Source organism: Microtus ochrogaster, linkage group LG8 (assembly GCF_000317375.1).
Source record: "Microtus ochrogaster isolate Prairie Vole_2 linkage group LG8, MicOch1.0, whole genome shotgun sequence".
Lineage (NCBI taxonomy): Eukaryota > Metazoa > Chordata > Mammalia > Rodentia > Cricetidae > Microtus > Microtus ochrogaster.
This window is the reverse complement of record NC_022033.1, coordinates 17392903-17413776: the sequence shown is the minus strand read 5'-3', so window position 1 is coordinate 17413776 and position 20874 is coordinate 17392903. Positions and strand designations below refer to the sequence as shown.

The 20874-nt window shown below is 43.4% G+C and overlaps 1 protein-coding gene across 3 annotated transcripts in view; it reads right to left on the bottom strand.

Annotated features, from left to right (window-relative positions):
- The window catches only part of Chd6 (chromodomain helicase DNA binding protein 6), a 171419-nt gene that overhangs the window by 10115 nt on the left and 140430 nt on the right, over positions 1–20874 (bottom strand). For 2 of the 3 annotated variants that reach the window (XM_005362986.3, XM_026787116.1), the window contains 8 exons: positions 13948–14008; positions 13145–13361; positions 11354–11562; positions 8513–10084; positions 5158–5309; positions 4579–4785; positions 3265–3717; positions 755–943 (listed from right to left, as the gene is read on the bottom strand). In XM_005362986.3, the coding sequence (XP_005363043.1) occupies positions 755–943; positions 3265–3717; positions 4579–4785; positions 5158–5309; positions 8513–10084; positions 11354–11562; positions 13145–13361; positions 13948–14008 (3060 nt within the window). The remainder of the gene's footprint in view (positions 1–754; positions 944–3264; positions 3718–4578; positions 4786–5157; positions 5310–8512; positions 10085–11353; positions 11563–13144; positions 13362–13947; positions 14009–20874) is intronic. The other variant, XM_026787117.1, reaches the window with a different exon arrangement.

Genomic DNA, 20874 nt, shown 5'->3' with positions numbered 1-20874 from the left:
TTTTCTGTTTAAAACAAAAAAGGAAGGCTTTAACTTTAACATAGCAAAATTACATATAACAAAACAGTTATCAAGTTAAAGTTACAATAATCTTTATCATAACTAAGGAAAACTACAACTATAACTAACTATTCTTAACAACAGATGGGGTTGGCACGAACCAAGAATGAACACCAGTGCTTAGGAGCCCTCCTGCAGGTTCCTAACTGGGAGGAAACAAAGAAGAGGAAAAGGCATCTAGGTGACTTCAATGAAGTCCACCAGAGCAACAGAGAAAAGAGCCTTCTGCAGAAGCAAGAATAAATTAACTTGGAAAAATTTCATCAAATGGTAGAGTTTATACAACCTAAAGATTCATCTGTGAACTTAAGATGTTATGTGGTCACTTCTGGGGAGATATGAGGGGGGTGAACTTAAGTCAAATTCTGTTCTTGTAACTTTTGCATGTAAACTTATTGGTATGCTCTAGCAATTTCTGTTACTGGAGAATTTAAACATTAAAAACTAAAACAAAAAGATAATCTTTAAAATGATGTTCTTGTTAGGTGGTGGTAGTGCACACCTTTAATTCCAGCACTCAGGATGCAGAGGCAGTCAGATATCTTGAGTTTGAGGCCAGAATGAGTTTCAGGACAGCCAAGGGAAAAAAAGAAAAAGTTCTCAACACAGATTTCTTCCAAATAGTTCCCACCTTCTAGTTTCCCTAAGTTTTCAGTGAGCTAACTGGTCTGGGATAATAGGAACCAACACTTACTGCCCCAAACCCAGGGACATCCAAGGAGTAGTCAGCTTGTTGCCGCAGCCAGTCAAGTAGGCTCTTGCTGGGAACAGCTTTCTCAGTCTGGTCGTTGGCTGCTGCTGGCTCAGGAGCTGAGGAAGCAGCTCCTGGCCCTTCAGGGTGTGTAGTGCTTAGGGTAGTCTGCCCCGAATCTTCATGGACTTCCTAGATTAAGAAAAAATGAGCACATGTAGATAATCATGGAACGATAAAATGAGTTCCTGAAACACCAATCTCTACATTATTAGTCATGCCGATCATGGGTCTACTGTAGAACATGTAGGTGTTCTTTGACTTTTCCATCTGCTCCCAAACCATTATCAACACTGGGTGTTTGAATGTGAACCCATTGAACTACTGACTGCTCACTGCTCCTACAAATGCTAGGTGTGCACCACTGGAATGCCTTCCACCTGTCTACTCAGCAGGCTTGACCTCCATCCTAAAGCTCCACCCCTTTGTCATCATCACTCACTGTCCCTAGACACTGCCTCCCGACTTCTTACATCCCAGAAAATTCGATGCAGAGGTTTGCTCACCTTTTCCTCCTCTGTGGTTTGGATGTGTGTCTTATTCAGCTCTGAAACACCAATACCTATATAGGTCTGATAAAATCCTACAGTAGTGCTAATGGTGCTCGTATCTACAAATTTAAAAACTATCCAGAAAAGAAAATAATATATATTTTTTTCTTCCAGTGATTCCTTTGGAATACTATGAGCACAAGAGGAAAATCACTGCTTTGTATTTTCAGAAAAGAAGCACATGCCTTTAGCAGTGGGGAGAACACACTCAGAATGTACATAGTTGGTAAGTACAGAGCTTGGTTTATATATATATATGAGGATCCGAGTTCAGTCCTAAGAACCCATGAGTTTTTTGTTTTTTTTTTTTAAAAGCCAGAATGACCAAGAAAGATGGCTCAGTGATTAAGAGTACCTACATGGTAGCCCATAACTATCTGTACCTCCAGTTCCAGGGAATCACTGCCCTCTTCCAGACTCTGTGGGTCAGGCATATGCATACAGTGCATACATACACATTTAAGCAAAACACTCTAACATATAGAATAGGAATAAGTAAACCTAAACTCCCTCACCAAAACACAAGACTTAAAACAAACAAACAAACAACAACAAACACAAGCTTGTACCATCAGAGCTGAGAAAGTGGGAAGGAGTACATCCCTGGGGCTCACTACACAGCCAGTCTGGCCTAACTGACAAGTTTCCAGGTAAGTGAGAGCCTAGTCTCAAAAAACCAAAAGGCGGATGTGCCTGAAGCATAATATCCAAGGTTGTCTTCTGGCTTCCATGTGTTCATGCTAGTGTGTTCATGTACACACACACACACACACACACACACACACACTTCAACTAGCTTGAAGGAAGGAGGTGTTGTGGTGGATGCCTCAGACCAATGAAATCTGAACAGGTAGATTGGAGGGTCCTACTGATCCTGGTGGCTGAAGTAGGAGGGTCAAGCGAGCCCACAAATTTGAGACTAGTCTGAGCAATACTGAGATACCACCACCCCTGCCCACCTTAAAAAAAGGGGGTGTGTGTTAAGATATATGTTAAATATCAGACTATTAAAATGGAAACACAAAACAAATAGTAAAATTTTTGTGTAGGACTAGACAGGGAAAAAGATATGCCCCTTCTACCTCTCAAATTATATACAAAACCTGAGAGGAAGACACAATTCAAATGACACAGTTCATCATTGATGTTCTCAGTATGTAGAAAACAAGACCCTCTAATTTCCTGCCGTCACTCAAGGGCTCCTTTTTAAAAGCTTTTACGCTTCAGATAGTCATTTTTTTTTTAGAGCTGTTGTGAGGTTTCAATTATGAAAGATTCCGAACACATTACACATTATTACTCAATAAATATTATTCTATTGAAATTATGAAATATGATTATCTACTTTTAGGACTCAAGATTAAAAAAGGATCAGCCTCCTCAATGGTTTACAATGCTCTTCTCTGAGTTTAGAATGCACTGCTTCTCTATGATCTATAGGTATCTTCACACAGGCTGTCTATAGATGATTTAGAGAGAGCGGAGTATAGTTCAGTGGTGTGCCCCGTATCAGTGCCAGATACCAAGGCCAGAATCAACCTTCCATGTCCCACATTTCAGCTCCTGGAGAGTCTCACTATGCTGAGGGAATGCTGCCTGTCAACTGGCCTTGCTATTCAACTGCTTGTCAATGACTCTTTTTTGAAACACTGGAAGATTTGGGTTGCTTCTATTTGAAATAAGACCCTTTGGTTCACATTTCCAGGCTGCATACATATTAAGGGCTACCAAAGGGTGGTTAGTATTACCTATTCTAGAAAAGATGGAAGGCATTTCATAATGATAGAAAACAAGGACAACTTAAGTAGTGTAAAAGATCTGTAATCAAAACAGTTGGTATCTGAAGAATAAATTTGTTTCTCTATGTACAATGGTTTTTACCTAATGGACTCATATACCTACCAGAATTCCAGCCTGAAGTGTTTGCTCCTTCAAAAAGATGAGGTCCATCCCTCCTTCAATATGTTTTCTCCTCCCTCTCCGCCTTCTCATGGCAGCATCATCTCTCCTGAGGCTTCCATTGACGATCTGTCCAGTTACTGGGTGGATTAGGCCAGCTTGCAGAATTCCAGACAAGTCCATACCTAGGGCTCCTTGAAGTGAACCGATAGCCCCAATCTTAGGGGTGCTGGTGTTCACTGGGAAAGGGGATGTGGCTCCTGGGGACCCCTCTGATGAGCAGGAGAGGTCTATAGCTGATTCCCCATGCCAGCCATTGAGGACAATGGGGGGACGCCCATGGGTGGCAGAGTATTGTTCTAGGCTCCGAGCTTTGGCATCCCTTTCCACCTCAAACTCATAGGGACGTCTGTGCTTTTGTTCATCTTTTGTGAATACTGGGGCTAAGAAGCTCTCCTGTGAACACACATGGCAAAAAGTTTGAATGTAACTTCTGTGACCAAACACCAGTTTCTTCTCCAGGCCTCACTTCCTCAGGACTTGTATTATTTCTAGTTATCTTCTCTGTGACCTCAAGGCTCCTCAAACATTAGTGCTAAACCACCAGATGGCTTATTAAATCTAGAGTCTACTTTGGTGAATCTACACTTTTAACAGGCTTTGGACTGTACTATGGTTGCGAGCTTAAACCCAGCGATTCTCAGCCTTAGTAGCATATCAGAATCATTTGGGAAGTTAAAGCAAAAGCAACTCAATATCCCAGCTGCACCAGACCAAGTAAACCAGAGCCAACAGTTTTCCAAGGTCCCTACCCGAGTCTAAGATGCAGTCAAACAGACTCGGCGTGTGCTAACACCCCCTAAGTCACTCACCTTCCCTCCATATACAAACCCCTTTCTGCCTTGATTTCATGATTGCTATCTATTGCTGCATCCTCTGGCCTCTAAGGGAAGACACCTGTTCGTTCCTCAAGTCATTGCTGCCAAGTTAGTTCCTTTTTCATCCTCTAACCTGTAGCCTAGAACTTCTTCTTCGCAGCACCCTTACTTGGTATTCTACTCTTCTTTCTCTGCTTCCCCCGACAACCTGCAGGCTCTACTTTAGGTACAAAGCTCTGCTTTTACTTCATTTTTCTTTGTACCAAAGCTTTTAATAGCTCGTCACAGTCTAGAGAATAAGGTGCAGAGTCCAAATTAACACTAGCTACCTGACTGAAAACCCAAACCAAAACTCCTAAACACTTGTTGAGTAAATGACTTAATGGAAAGTGGGTGTGGCTACCGTTCTTTGGTAGTCCGCCATCAGCTGTAACCTCACCTTCTGGATCTGGGCTGCCAATGCTGCACCACTGCTGAAGCCATGTTCTGCTGCTTCTGGCTCTGAGAGGCTGTTTCGAGAACCTGCACTGCTGTTTAAAATTGGCGTGGGCAGTGCACCTGATGGCTCATACTGTTGGCTGGAGGGCCACTTCCCCTTTAACACCACATGGCAAATATTATCTAAGCGGTTAATTATCACACGATCCTGGGGGAAAAAATAGCAGCCCTGAGGAATAAGTTTCAAGTTATCCAATTCTGCAAAGTCCCTGAGAGCAAGGTCAAGTTTTTCATAAAGAGCTGACCAGAGATGAGTTCTCAGAAGCATTCACTACATAATCTATAAATAAATGTCAAGGTCTAGAAAATAAAGAGTAAAAAAGTGTTATGACTGAAGATTCATTCCCTCTTATGGTTTAATTAGTCTGGTGAATATAATTTTTCTTTTTCTTAGTGCATCATCTTTAATGTTCAAATGTACATAGCTAAGTTTGTCTGATAGATGAATTTTATAAAGTTTAATGCAAAGGAATCAAAGCTGGGAATGCCCTGAGAGGAGGATGCAAGCTCTGGAAGATACCTTTGGCCATTCTGAGAAGGAATACAAGGTTTTCTCCTGCAGCAGCTGAGCAATGGTGGGAGCCCGTACTTCCTGTGCCTCTTCCCCAAGGTCTCCTGCAATGCCTGATGGCGAACTCTTACTCTCTTCCTCAGAGTATTTTCCTGGGTAGTCTGGAAAGACAGGTTAAAAAACAAACAAACAAACAACTAGATATTTGGGAAATGCTAGTGATATGAGGGTCTGGACATTTAAATCTGTCTCTTCTGTTTTCAATTAGTCCACTCAGTGCTAGCTTACTTTAAGTAAACTACAAATTGTCATGTTTTCTATCTTCAAGAGACCTAAATTGTTAAACCATAGAGGCAAATCCTGCTTGGGGCTTCTGAGGCAAGCTGTCATCTAAGACTACCTAAACATGCTGGTTTAGTGGACAAGAAGACCAAACACTGTAATACCTGACAGTTTGAAAGGATCGTCTAAGATATGAAATGTGATAGACCAAGAGAGATGAAGTCATGGACTTTCCAACAAAGCTCCAAGTTTCATATACAAAATAAGGCAAGTGAGCCAGGAGCTTTACTGTTAGCATAAGTAAAGGAAAAAGATTTTTGCTATTTTGAGACAAGATCTCATTATGTAGCCCTGGTTGGCCTGGAACTCACTGTTGAATTGGTTTTGAACTCAAACAGATCTACCTACCTCTGTTTCCCCAGTGCTTGGATTACAAGTGTGTGCCATCATGCCAGGCAAGGTCAAAGTTAATTTGTTAAGTGTGGCCTGGAATGTCAAAGACCTACTACTTAGCAATGAGAGAGCATGAGCAGAGAGCAGCGAGATGTCCAAGGTGGAGACTTGGACCTCTTTTCCCGACAAGGAATGTGTGAGTTTTACTTCTGACTGTGCAATGAGTCTCCCAGGAGCCAGAGCAGCTCCTTCTTAGGAGCAGCTTTGCTAGGACTGGCAGATCTGAGCTCTCAGCGTTCTCCCTGCCTCACAGGGGAGATAGCAAACAACCAACTATGGAGAAACAGCCGGAGTGTGGCAGTGCTGTACATAGTACAAACATACAGAACATGGTGGCTCACGTGAGTAATCGCAATATTCCAGAGGCCAAATAAGAAGACTGGGACTTTGAGGCTATACAATGAGACCCCAACCCCAAGAGTAAAACATCCAAAGAGAAGAAAACATGATATGATGATGGGGAACAACAAGAAAGGCTTATCCTAAGTAGGTTAATACACAGGAAATTGGTGTGCAGGTGAGGAAGCAGGTAAGGGGAGGGAAAGGCATGCTAGGGAACCAAGACAGCCAGGAGTAAGGATAAGCATGAAGCTGGAGGCAGGAACCACCTAAGTTACCCAGAGTTGTTGACATAAAACTGGATTTAGCTCTGGAGTCAACAGAAGCATCACTGAAAGGTTTGAAGCAAGGGGCAGACCCTAAAGTAAGCTACTGCTCTTTCAGGACGGCAGGGTTTCTAGTTTCCAGAGTGGGCTCACTCGCCTGCACTAACCTCTTCCGCACCTCTGTAGGCAGTGCCCTCCAGGGTCTGAACTGCACCGGTGCTTATCCAATTATCACAAAGCTGCCAGCCTCACTGACCCCAGAAGAAAGGGGGAACGTCTCTGTCCTCGCACTCACACTTACCCTGTGCTCATCTGTCTCAATTTTCAATACCTCATCTTTTTGATTCATTCATTCATCCATCCATCCATCCATCCATCCATCCATCCATCCATCCATCCATCCATTCATTCACTCACTCACCATAACAGGGTCCAAAAAGTGTTATGAATCTAATTTGATGCATGGCACGATCTTTGTTGGCCTGGGTAAAAAGGAAGCCTGGGGCATGGTCACAGACAGGTCCTCCTGGCCTTTTTTACCACAAGTCCATCAGGTAATTTTCAGTTCAGTTTCCAAGTCTTTACTGTAGTGACTATATAAATTTTAACTTGGGTTCAATTAGTTACTAATCACAATGACAAAAACTTTAAGGTAGGAGTTTTTTAAAAAAAATGGCTATATGGGTTAAGGAGATGGCTCAGTGGGGCAAACTACTGTGCAAAATTACTATGAAAGCATCAGAACCTGAATTTGGATTCCCAGACCTGACCCCACATAAAAGCTGGGCATGGTGGCCTAACACCAATGCTGGGAAATCCGAGGAGATAGGCTAATCCCAGGGGCTCACTGGGATCTAACTGAAAGGTGAGCTCCAGATTCAGTGAGGGACCCTGTCTCAAAAAATAAGATGGAGAGTGATCAACTGTGGCCTCCAAACATGATTTCACAGGTGAGTGCACCTGCATATACACCTTCAGTGGCAGGTAGAAGGCACATATGTGTACATACACATACACCAAATACACAAATAAAAATTAAAAAACAAAAAGAAGCTACATAACCCAAGATGGTCAGTCTTTTCTTCTCTAATAGAGGTCACGCTTGTCTCACTCCTGGAACACCACACTCAGTACCAGACAATGGCAATAATAAATGACCTACTTCATTCACCCTCTTATGCCCTCTTGAACCTAAGGAAGTAAACACCACTGCTGTTGTTCATCAGAGCCCCTCATCACTGTATGTATGTTCCCACAAAGCATAAAAAATTTCAGTCACCCAGAATTTTTAACTTTTAAAATTCCTTTTTGAGACAGGGTCTCATTGCATACTCTGGCTGGTTCTGAACTCAAGAGATCCACCTGCCTCTGGCCCCTGAGTGTCAGATGAAAGGTGTGTGTCACCACATCAGGCCTACAATTCCTTCTAACTTGAGTCCCCATTTAAGATTTCCCTATTTTAAAAGATCAAACCTATGCTTTCAGTTGTTTACAACTGCTATTTTTATTCGTGTTCAGTTCTAAAAGAAATCTAACACAAATGCCCTGACATAAAGCACAGGGTTTTGACGATGACACGAACAACTGCTTTCTATGCTCACCTCAACAAAGGCCAACTTGACTTGTATTTTTGGAGTTCCTGCAAATTAATGGCACCTGTATTAGTTGCAGGTCTCTGAGGTCCCAAAGCTGCTCTATTTCAGCTAGTTCGATACATCTAGTGCAGGAACAAAGCATTTCCCTGGGTGCCAGTTTGCATCTTCTGCACACTCACACATACACAGTCCCTGCTACACCATACGGTTGATGCAGTAGAGACACTGTGACTGTATCTAGTCACCCCCAGTTCTCTGAAGTGACCAAGCTGAACTGCTCTGCTGAATCTCTATATCCAGACCTGTACCTTGTGGTTTTACCCACGCAGTGTGGGTAGGTAGGTCCATTTTAGGAGTGAAAACTAGCAACCATGGCTTCCCCAGCACCCCTCTTCCCATCACATGAGTATACAATTCTGTATACTGTACCTTGACTGTGGCAGGTTCCATCTTTCTCATAATCATCTTTATTCTCAAAATCCATGTCTTCTGGTTTGGGCTCAATTCCCTCAGGAACATACATGGAGAAATTCTTTCCCCCCTCTGCACTTTCTTTCCAGGGTTCTTTTAAAAGCTCATGCTTCAGTTTAAATGGCTCTGTTGGAATAATGGCAGGCTCACCTTCCACTGTAGTATTATTGGCTTTGCTTCTGTACAGGTCTGGTTGATAAGCCTTGAGCTTCTCTACTTCAGACTCCTCACTCCCCAGGCCATGTGCCCACCTTTCCATGTGTTTGCAGTGGCACTGACTGGCTGAGGGAGGAAAGGCCCTCTGTGGTCCAGGAGTCTGGCTTACCACCTCCAGGCTTCCTTTCTTGGCTTCATCCTGGTGGAAACAGAGGTTCTTTCCCCTGGGGATGTTTGCACTGGGCCTGGTGAAATGCAAGCCCTCTGGCTTTTCTGTGGCGCTTGCTACTATAGCTAAAGTTTCATCCTCATTTTCTTCCTCTTCCTCATCACTCTGGTTCTGACTCAAAATCAACTTACTTTCTAGACTCTTGTTTTCTAATAAATCAATTAACTGCTGATCTGATGACATTTTTGTTCTGGAGTCACACACGCTAAGACTGCACAGATCTACAAACCCACTTTCGTGTCCTGTATCTAAGGGAGGGGATAAGCACTTGGCCTCTAGGTGGCCCGTGCCTTCAGGTCTCTGTCCTGTCTCACTGCAGCAGGGTTCCCCTTCTTTTGAGATAGAGATCAACAAATGTTTTCCATTTTTAATGTTCATTTTAGCTACTCCTGCTTCTAAGCTGCTCATTAGAGAGTTTGAAGCGATTTCTGCCTCAATGCCAGCAGGCTGGCAGCTCTCATCTCTGCGGGCTGAGACGGTGACAATATCTTTCCTGGACTGTGTGTTGGCACTTGGGGTTTCCTGAAAAGAGAGTGGCTCTCGGCTGAGTCCTGTCTTACCATACATCATGCTCTCCAAGGACTCGGGCAGCAAGCTTTCGTCATGGTCGATAGAAATGACCTCCTGAACTTTGGAAATAAAGTTTTCACAAGTTATGTCAGATAAGCTGCCCTCAGGCAGACAGAGATGATCGTCTCTGTTTTCCATTTTCACCAGATTCTCTGGCTCACTTTCCAGGGACTCTGAAGTCCTCCTCATTTGGGAATAAGTAAGAGATTCATATAGTTTAGAATTGTTCTGGTAAAGGCAACAGAGACTTCCAGGTGCCTGTGTGTCAGTTCTTTTGTGTTGGGCATAGTTTCTGTAGGCATCTAGGAAGGATAACTGGGGGTCGTTCATGATGTAATAATCAGTGCGGTTGAGCCCATGTTTGGCAGTGCCGATGAGCAGGTCTCGATCATGTTTCCCACACTCCCACCAGACTGGGAGGTAGAGGCTGGGCCTGCAAAGCTGGAGGCGCTCATGCAGCTGTGGACACCTGAGCACTTGCTCACGGACTTTCCTCAGCAGTTCAATGCGGTACAGAGTTTTTGCTGCCCGCTCCTCAGTGATGGGTTCAACATAGATGTTGGCATCAGAGGAACCTGGAGAGAAAGATACACAGAACTTACTACATGAGGATGCTATAAATACTCCCTGCACCCTCAGTATGGCGTTTTCGGTGTGAGCACCTACTAAAACTGGAAACCAAAGACAAATGGGCGCAGAAAAACAACAGTTCCCACTTATAAGCCAATACTGTGAGCTCTCACTAAGTTCACAATTTGTTCTCCAGTTCTCAAAAAAATAAAAAAATCCTGATCACTTCTCTTTTAAGGACAATGAGACTGTGCTCAGAAAAGTCATTTTGCTTAAGGTAGCAAAGCAGAGTTCAAATCCAGGTCTCACTGAGATGACTCTAAGATCTAAATTAGCTCCTTGACTTGAAACCAAGCAGAGGTTCAGTGCTCGTCTCTGCTTTCCTAACATGTGACAACATGGCCCAGGACACCTCAGGCTGAAGAGACTGAAGGGAATCTGTGTGAAACTTCAATCGGAGAAACATCAGAAGGGTTGCCTATTGGAGCAGATGTTTAAATGACAGTCATTTATCTTATCTGAGCCAATATATAGAAAATTACTTAAAGTTCCTAATGTCTCATTCAAAGATAGTATAAAGAGTTCCTAATGTCTCATTTAAAGATAAGATTTATTTATTTTATGTACATGGGCATTTTGAATATATGTAAGTGTACACATACATGCTTGGTGCCATCAGAGGTCTGAAGAAGGTGTTAGATCCCCTGCAACTGGAGCTACAGATGCTTGTGAGCTACTAGCTACTATGTGGGTGCTGTGAACTAAACTCGGGTCCTCTACAAAAGCAGTAAGTGCTTTTTTATTTATTTACTTTTTTTTTTTGGGAGACAGGGTTCCTCTGTAGCTTTGGGGTCTGTCCTGGAACTAGCTCTTGTAGATCAGGCTGGCTTCAAAGTCACAGAGATCTGCCTGTCTCTGCCTCCTGAATGCTGAGATTAAAGGTATGCACCACCACCGCCTGGCCACAATAAGTGCTCTTAATCAGTGAGCCATCTCTCCAGCCCTTCGATCTTGATCTAAAAGACTAAACTCTATACTTTGGATAGCATAGTTAATGTCAATCTCTTAGTATTTCTGTGAAGTTTTAATTGAAATTCAATTTTCACAGAAGTTACACCATTTGGGGATTCAGAGATCTGGATTAGAAGATCAGACCTCTGACAACCTACTCATCTTTATCAGAATTCTTCAGATTCCAGTTTTGTAGTTCAGCCAGAGTAATTCTGCAATTTGAACCTTAACATTTGTCTCCACAGTGACAAGAGTTTTCTCACCATCATCTTTCCATGTGGGAAGACGGCACACATTCCGGCACATGGCTACAAAACTATAAAAGTAGTGCTCCAGGCTCTCATCTGACTTCTTGTCCAAACGGGAAATGATGCGGAACTGTGTCCAGTCAAAGGCTTTCTTTTCTTGGTCATACACAACGCCAAAGGAAGACACTGTTCTATAGAAGTCGGCTTGTTCTCTTCTAGTCCACCTGAAAATTAATAAGAAGAAAAGTGAACTGTTTTTTCTACCTTTGCAAACAGGGTTTTTTCCATGAAAGTTGGTCCTGAATTCAAGATCTGCCTGCTTTCTTTTTTCTGAGTGTGGGGGTTATGGGTCTATATTACAATGCTTGGCTTATTCTTTTATTAATAACGTCAACAATTATTTAAGAACATGCTGTAGAAGCCTGTAAAATCCAAAGCACAGGTGAACTGCCTTGTGTATTTTACTAATTACCTTTAAGCTATGTTGGGTGGAAAGCCTTACATCCCACTCTCAAAGAGGGAACTGCGTTCAAATCTTCAGCTCTTCTGGTGTTGATCACTCTATACCAAAGCCAAGTATCTCTTTGCTATCTCTTGGTCACCAACTTAAGGATTTTTCTAGTTAAACTTTCACTTGTAGGGAGATAAGGACTCAAGATGCTAAGGTACTTACTTTGTCTTTTACTCTTTCCCTCATGACAACACAGCACAGACTCTTGCCCCATCTCAGCCAACCTCTCTACCTTACACAGGACACTGGGACTGAGAAGGCGAGTGTTCCCACTCTCCGGTTCCCTTTAGCTTTCTCCCTATTATTTGGGCAGGCGGCCTTCGTCAGTCACCTCTGGGACACAGAGGTCCTAACAGGAATCAGACAGTGACTCGGAGGGCAGGTAAGCTCCTGTCACCAGTCTTTATGATAGGTTCTTGGGTATGGTGCTCTGCCTTATATGGGAACAGAGGGTGGGATGAGAGGTCAGCCGGGAGTGAGAAAAAGGAAGGTGCTCGCAGCTGCGCCAGGAGGACTTCACAATTTCATGACCTCAGAGGGAGTACGGAGAAGTAATTAAATTTGTTATCATTTAATTTTCTGGGTGCTGCACCAGAAGAAAAAGGATATAAAGACTGAGAACTGCAGCTCCGTTGTGTTCATTCCTAGCCTGCACTGGCCTATGGCAGCCTTTGTAGCTTAACTCTCAAGTCTAGTGACTACCTAGAAGGTAGTAATAAGTACCTTCTTTTTGGCCTTGTATTTTATATGTATTTATTGATCTTACAATCTTGACTAAAAACAAGATTATAGTAAAACAGCTTCAACAAACTATTTCTTTCGTTATAAAAATCAGGGAATTTGAAATGGTATGACCTATATCAGTGTGATGTTTTAAAGTTGCATTTTCAAGAACTGGGGTCTGAGCCAGGCGGTGGTGGCACACACCTTTAATCCTAGCATTTGGGAGTCAGATGCAGAGGCGGGCAGATCTCTGTGGGTTCGAGGCCAGCCTGGTCTACAGAGCAACTTCCAGGACAGGCTCCAAAGCTACAGAGAAACCCTGTCTTGGAAAACCAAGGGAAAAAAGGGGTCTGATTTCGGGAGGAATATGAAGTTAGAAAGTCTTATGATTAGGCATTGTGCACAGAGGGTTCTAGATCTATCAGCCTCCCACTCACCACTGGAAGAAATTCTGAAGACAATCTAACTGTCACATGGGAACTAACCCACGAACCTCCACCTATAAGCCTTTCCCTTGTCATCTTTACCCCGTGACCAATTAGTTTAGCATGCTTTCTTGCTTTGGCTTTTACCTTTTTTGGGCTTCCTTGTTGATGAGGTCCATTTCTGAAGTTCTCCTGAACACATCCTCCTGAACCCAGTATCCTTGATTACCTGGGCCTAGAATTTCAGGTCGGCAGAGCTCCTTGCGATTGCAGCGCTGGTAAATAGTGACCAGACGCCGGAGTCGAGCAGTGAGAGCAGATGAAACTGGCCAGGGTGATTTGTCTGGGTTGGAGCCATCCTGGGCTTCAAACATCAGTGAGGATATTAGTATTTACAAATGCAAATACAAGAGGGACTTTGCTTCGTTTGTTTAAATACAAAGACAACAGGCTTTAGTGACTTTAAAGCAGCTGCTTTAACATTAACCAGGAGTGAGGCTAGTGGGAAAGGCAGCAATTTTGCTTTAGAAACAGTTTTATATTGTGGTCAGTGCTGTTCTCACTCAAATATACACCTCTCTCTGAATGGCAGAGTTGCTCTACAGAAAGAAAAGAGCAAAAAAATCTGGTGTCTTCTTCACATAGAGTCATGGCTTCTGTGTAGCTGACCTTTCCAACTACCAAAGCCCCAGCCAAGTCTGAACTCAGATACAGAACAGCCCACATCAATGAAATTACAGTCCCTTCTTTACTATCCAGATTCTATCCTAAAAACACCACTTGTTTAACTTTTGCATTTTGAAGTCAAGAGACATGTGTCACTCTAGGGAAGCTTAATACAGGTCAACTTACTTGGAAGTCTCCTTAAAGATAACATTGACTTCATAGAAATTCTACAATAACTATAAACTGAGACCTTACTTTTCTTTGCCTGCAGGACACAGTCTCACCTGCCTGGCTGTCATCCTTCTTTTCACCAAAAATGCCATCACTTCCATCACTGGGGCTCGCCTAGGGATAAATGAAGCCATTGCATCAGCGAAACTGCAGCCCATAAGAAACTCCCTGAGAAAGGCTCTTCTACAAGGACTATGCATGCACAGGGAGCCTGTGGGCATCGTAAGAGAGGACCTCACAGACACAGCTTACTCCAGCAGTTTGTCTAAAGGGACCTCCCCAGGGCATCTTCCCACAATCAGGCCAAGGGACAGCAAACTCAATTAGGGTTTATAAGCACCATGTCAGTGTTAGCTGTAAATTTATCAGCTCACGATTTCATACTGTCATCTCACAAAGAACATGCCTGCATTTCTGTTTTGCACTGTGAAAAAGTGTCAGGCTAACTAACATTCATTCATATGGAAATGGACACTATTTTTATAAAGCATGATTGCTCCAGACATGGGCCCTAGCAGGGTAACGCCCCAGAAACTTAAAATGAAGGAAGATCTGAAGCTCCAGACAAGTCTGAAGTTGTCAGTGCATTCATGAAGCTTCATGAACAGACTGTTTCACTAACTCCACCCTGTCTCGGGTGAAACGTCACAGATGATGATTTGGAATCGGGAAAGAAGATGACACTTCTTAAAATGCAGAACCATCACTCTCTAACCACCATCTTTTGGCCCAAATGACGATGCAGAATGAGCTCAGGATTCAAGGCTATATCATGTTACAACACAGGAAAAAGAGAACAAGAGTCAGCGGACCACAGCATGCACTCATTTTTGTGTTATATTTAAGCCCAAATTAAGAATGGTATATTTATAAGAGGGTAAGAAACAGAAGACCGTGACAGTGAGTGAAGGGGCTTCCTGTCCAGGAAATTCACTATCTGGTGCTGATTGAAAGCATTTGGTGTATCCTAGATAGGAGACAGGTGCTGCAACACAGTGAAAGTGGACAGACACATACAGGTTCAAGTAATTAAAACCCAAAAACATTCTTTAAGGCCCCTGAAACTATGTATGAATCTGAAAAAGAAAACTCTTGAGAAAGCAAAGAGAAGTCACATACTTATCCTGTGTAGAACGGTAGTAACAAACCCATTATACTATGGCTTGTCTGGTTATGCCAACCATCTCCTGAGACAGAACTATTACTATCTGTGAGAAACAGCTCGGTGAGCCCTCAGGGTCTCAGGCTAACAAATGGGCTTCAAACAAAGGTAGTCTGATTTGAGGACCAAGTTATTTAAGAAAGGGCACTAAGAATTGCAGATAAAAATCTGCTTTGGAGAGTGAAAAGATACTTAGAACTGGGAAGCACTAGCTAAGTTCCCTCCTAGGGTCAAGAACTGTTTCCTGCCATTTAATACAGAGCAGAAACCTGAGGATGACCTAAGGTGCCATTCTGAAATGACATCTAACTGTGCCACCTCACTTTACTCTTTAGGGAGGTAAGAAAAACAAAAACTTCCCTACCTCATCTTGTTTATCTTAGGGCCAGAAAAAAACCTTTATTGTCCAGAATATCTGTAGGGTTCTTTGAATGCTGACATTTATAATTGCAGATATTGGCAGGAGAAAAATATTCTACGGTTTATAAAATGTGGATGGTAGGCACCAGATGGAGAGAATTCCCTATGAAGGCATCATGGCAGCGAATGAGGGCATGCCCAACAGGACGCCAGAGTGGTGTGAGGTAAGCACGCAGCTTTCTCCTCTAATCTATCCAGCAGTTTCTCCTGGTGAAGTCAGTGAACAATCCTTGAGCAAACAGTCAAGCAGGAAAGGCTTTGGTATTAGCAAGTGCCTTTTTCAGTGGCCTGTCTTCTCTTGTAAAGCATTTCTCCGTAATGGAATGACAAGACGTGGTCAAGCTGTCACTGAATGTGAGTTTGATGCACAGGAAGCCAACAGGCCTTGGTACACAAAAGACCTTACAGTTGAGCTCACAGTCTAACATGGCGCACCAGTTTCTGCTTACATGGGGAAAACATGTTCATCTTAGAAATATGAGTTGATTTTAGGTAAAGGGCCCCAGAGTGCTGACAACACTGATAGAGAACACACAATTTCTCCATCCTGAGAGAACAAAAGCCCTCTGTTCTTTAGCTTTGGGCAAGTTGCTTCATTCCCTCTGAAGTGCTTTTCTTCTTTTTTAGCCTTTCTAGGGTGATGGGGAATATAATGAGTACAAGGATGTGAAGTATTTAACCACACATGGCAGTGGGGAGAGGAGTACTCAGTCTGACCAGACCACCACTTAGCATCTCTTTTACCTGAAGTGCATGCTCTTATGGAGACTCCAGAGTATAACCAGCAGCAATAACAGCACCGCCCAGGTGCCACAGACTGGAGTCAGTACTGCACAGCATTTTCTTAATTGTAACAACTCATTTAGACAGGAGAGAGTACGGCGTGGGGGCTGGGAACATTAAATAGTCATGGATGGTGAAGGCCAGAGATCGGAGAGGATGTGGATTATATACACTATGCCCTGCACAGCTACATGTATGATACTTCCTCAGAGGACTGGGAGATGTTTCCTTACAAAACCAGAAGTCTCCTTTTCTTATGGCTGCCCCTCCAGGCCTGGATGCCTCCCAGATTTTGTCTTGGAAAGGAAGAGGTGTCCACAACACAGACTTGGTGTGATCTGTACACATAGGGGATTTCTTCTATGCCCTTACAAACCCCAGTGCCAACACAGCAGGTAGCCATATAGACTGAGTATCTTTTAAGTGTCAGGAACTGTGCTAGGCTCCAGAACTACAATAGTGAACAAAACAGAAACCGTAGGCCCTGGAGTTCTGTCTAGTGGGTGTGAGGGACGAGTGAGCAGGGGCTATGCCGAGCCACAGGCAATGTAGAACATCAGTAGGTGCTGCTGGTGGAGGTCTACGAGGTAACTGTGACACTGAAGGGTCTACAGGAGTCTGCAGAACACATACAGGCAATAAAAAGTCTCAAGGCAGAGTCAAAAAAGTCCCACTGAGGTTTTCATTTCGCAGGAAAATCAAGCATTCTACCTTTGCATAGACGGTGGGAAAAGCAGGCACTGAAACAAATGTCATAAAGTTCAAGTGTTTAGAAAGAGGTGAGCAGGTGAAGACCCTGCTCTTGTGTCCTTTGGATGTAGGACTTGTGCACCTGACTGAGACTGTGTGAGCTCTAATCCCCTACAATGAGGATAAGAATGATGCCTAATTAAAAGGAAGACATGTTTGTAATCATGAACAAAATTTACACACAAATAATACTGAGTTCAGAGTACCTCAAACTCCTTAACTCACAAGAAATGGTTCTTGTTCAGTTCCTAACTAACGTTTTTTTAGAGTAGGATTTGACCATTTAAGGCATAAAATTTTCTGACAAGTTTTTTTCCCCTTCTCCCTAACCTCCCATTGGCTGCAACTTTCATCTTATTACAGACTATTTTAGAAAGTACAGGAGACCCAGCCCAGACATTTGTGGTTGAAACTGCAGCACACAAATAGAGTGCCTATCTGTCACAAGGTACTGTGCTAACTAACAAAAGCTGTGTAATGGAAATGTTACTTTCCCAACATAGCACACAGGTTTGATAGAGACTGCTGACCATTCTGGGATTGATACCATTTGTAACCTTGCTGCTGGTTAAATGTTTACTGATCGTAAGGACCACAGACATTAAAATAGAGACAGGAGGAGAACACTGCGTTACTTCCATAGTCCCTGCTACCCTTAAAATCTCTGATTGTAACTTTTCTCCCCCCCCCCCCCCAGACAGGGTTTCTCTGTCACTTTGCCTGTCCTGGAACTAGCTCTCTTGTAGAGCAGGCTAGCCTTGAACTCAAAGATCTGCCTGCCTCTGCCTCCCGAGTGCTGGGATTAAAGGCGTGCAGCACCACCACGGCCTGGCCTGATTGTCACATTCTGAGAGAACTGGAGTTTGCTTTTGATTTAAAAGAGTAGCAAGGAACTGGAGCTGATCTTTGGTAATCAATATAAAGGAATTAGGGTCTGGACAGGACAGGTCTGCTGTGCTCATGAACTCAAAGCAGCTGTGGTTGCCTGAAAAGGATTAAGCCAGTCAGCATTCACACAGAGCGGGAGGTGCTCATGTTCCTACTCCTCATGGAGGAGCTGCTGACAGCTATGATTTCTGGGGGAGGGGGACAGCTTTCTTTCAAAGGTGTGGCCCCCCAAACTGGACTCATACATTATTAAAAAAAAAAAGAGTACATAAAGTTGGGAAAAGGTAGAAAGTGGATCAGGGAGGGGTTGGGGGAGGAGTGGGGAAACTGAATATGATCAAAATACATCGTATATAATTCTCAAAGAATTAAAAAAGTACTGTATTAAAAATATTTCCCTTGAAAAGAGACTTCAGGAGATCAACAGAGTAACCAATGTCAAGAATTCAAAATCTCACCACAGAGTGCACAGGGCCATGGGATGGTGCAGCAATGACGACTTGTGTTTGTTTAACCAGTCTATTTGTCCACGTGGGGAGCTCCACTTGGCGGAGCCAAAGGGTTATTGAGTAGATGACAGGTTGTTTTTGTAACTTTCTCGGGTGCCGCCACTGCTATGCCTCCTAATACAACAGCTGTGGGGTTCTTTCCACAGCCCTTTGGTGGTGTGTTTTATACTTACTGGGTACACAGGTAGCTGTGGATGGTCAGGAAGGTGATTTCTGCCTATACTTTACATTACTCAGTCTGACATGGGATTCTCAGTCACAAAGACAGCCTTTTACACAGACAGCTACCTTAGATTTCAAAGCAGATTAAAAGCAGGCTGGTTGCCCCTAGAGATAAACACGTGAGATCATTTTCCCAGGTGTTGTTTTACTGACTCAAGGCCAGAGCTTGAAGCAACTTTAGATATAACTTCCTGCAGTAATGGACCTTTCTGCACTCCCCAACCTCAAGGTTCATCCAATTGTTTACTGTCTGGGAAACCTCACCAACTTAGAAATATGTGCATGGGTTAATGTGACATTTCTAGCCTAAGAGAAACTCCGTGAGTTATCTGGAGTTTGGTTGGGCCTGAAAAATATAACTTCTAATTGTTCAGAGTTTGGCTGTGAAAGAAGACAGAGAGCAGAGCGAGGCGGCAGAGGCAACAGGCAGCAGCAGCGGGATGCAGAGATGTGGAGCTGATTAGGGAGAAGCTGCTAAAGAGGCACTGGGAGGAGAGAGCAGAGTTTTGTTTTTAAGTAGTAAAGAGAAAGTTACCATCAGAAAGAGTCTGTGTTTCTTTTTTCCCCCTCAGATAGAAAAAGTCTAACCTTTTGATAGACAGGAAATTTCCCTAAGTTATCACTGCATTCGTGGATTTTCTTATTGACTCTGGTGCTGACGGGAGGCTGGTCCTCCAAGTCAGCAACAACAGAGAAAACAAAGTTTTCTGGTTCTTGTGGGACAGAAAAAAGCTAAGTGGAATTCAGAGAATCAAGTGCGAGATACAGAATGGATCAGTGTGAGGCAGTATCCAACAACAAAGTGGACCTCCTTCCCCAGCAGGAGGCACAGCCCTCTTTCCCCACCACAGGTCATAACACAGTCCACTGAAAGACTGCTCCAGTATGTGTTAGCGCTCTCATCATGTGAAGATTCTGTCATTCTTCTCTTTATTCCCAGGTGTGCTAGACTGTCCCTGTAAACTGTCTTTTTACATGACAGCCTGGGCTTTTTAACTTCCTACTAAGAAAGAAATGAATGCCCAGCTAGTATCTTCAGGGAAGAAGGTGCAGGGTGAGAGGGAAGGAGGAGGGAGTAACAGACCTGATGCCAGCCCTTCTCCCCCTCCTCTGTAAGGTCAGCCGCTTCCCTCCCGTGTACAATGTCAGTATGTGCACCAGAAGTCAAGTCACATCTGTTTAGAATCTGTCCACCTCACAATCTTAGAGAAGCCACTGCTGGTTCTACCTGCTTTTGATTATATTGTATTGCTAAGGTTCTGAGGATCTGAAAGATGAAGAAATAACTAAGCACTAGTTACTCAAACGAAGAGACAGGCAGTTCATGCTTAGCTGAACTGGAGTGGAAGGTAAGTTACTTCTCTCCCCTCAGTGCCCTCCATCTGACAGCTATTCTGTGAACATGACTGTGCACAGTGTTCAGAGCTAGGCCAGGCTACAGCTGGTCAGCAGCTGTCTTTCATGAAAATATGAACTCCTGTTGCTGAGAGGAGGGGCTCAATGTACGCATCTGTAATACCTCCCTTCTCCTGGTTATAAAAATTCTCAACTACTAGCTACTAGAATTTGGCAGGCATTTAACTTAGAGGCCACAATCTTTTTTTCTCAATTGTCAAATAAGGATAAAAATATGCAATGTGCTTCTTTTACACTGCTGAGGTAGGGGAAACGTACTTTAGACTGAGGGACATTCTGTATTAAGTATTACTTTCCTTTCTTTGGTGCCCAAATGGTTTCTATGAGCTAACACATTCTAAATCTCAAACAAAATACTTACTGATGAAAGTTAGGAACTGGACCCAGAGCCAGAGCGTGGTTTTTAACTGTTTAGAGCAGAGCCCCAGATCCCTTCAGTCCAACAGCGTAAGGCACCATCCTGACTTACTTTAGTTGACTGTGTCTCAAGTCTGTGTGGCACAGAAGACAAGTCTTTGAAAAGGTTATTTCCCACTTGGGAAAGTGGTGTTATTACTGCAAGTAGATGACTCAAAAAGCTAATAGGGGATGCGTGCAAGTAATAAAGAGAAGAGAAATAACTGTAACTGTGCACTAGGAGAGTGGTGACTCTAGCAATGGAATCACCCGAAGACAGTGCCATAAAAACTTCCGATACCAGCGTCCATGGCATTCATGGACATATTTGCTCTATTGCTCAGAGAGCGTATGCTCAAATAGTGCTGGGGACCGTATGGCATTTTACACACACACACACACACACACACACACACACACACACACACACACAC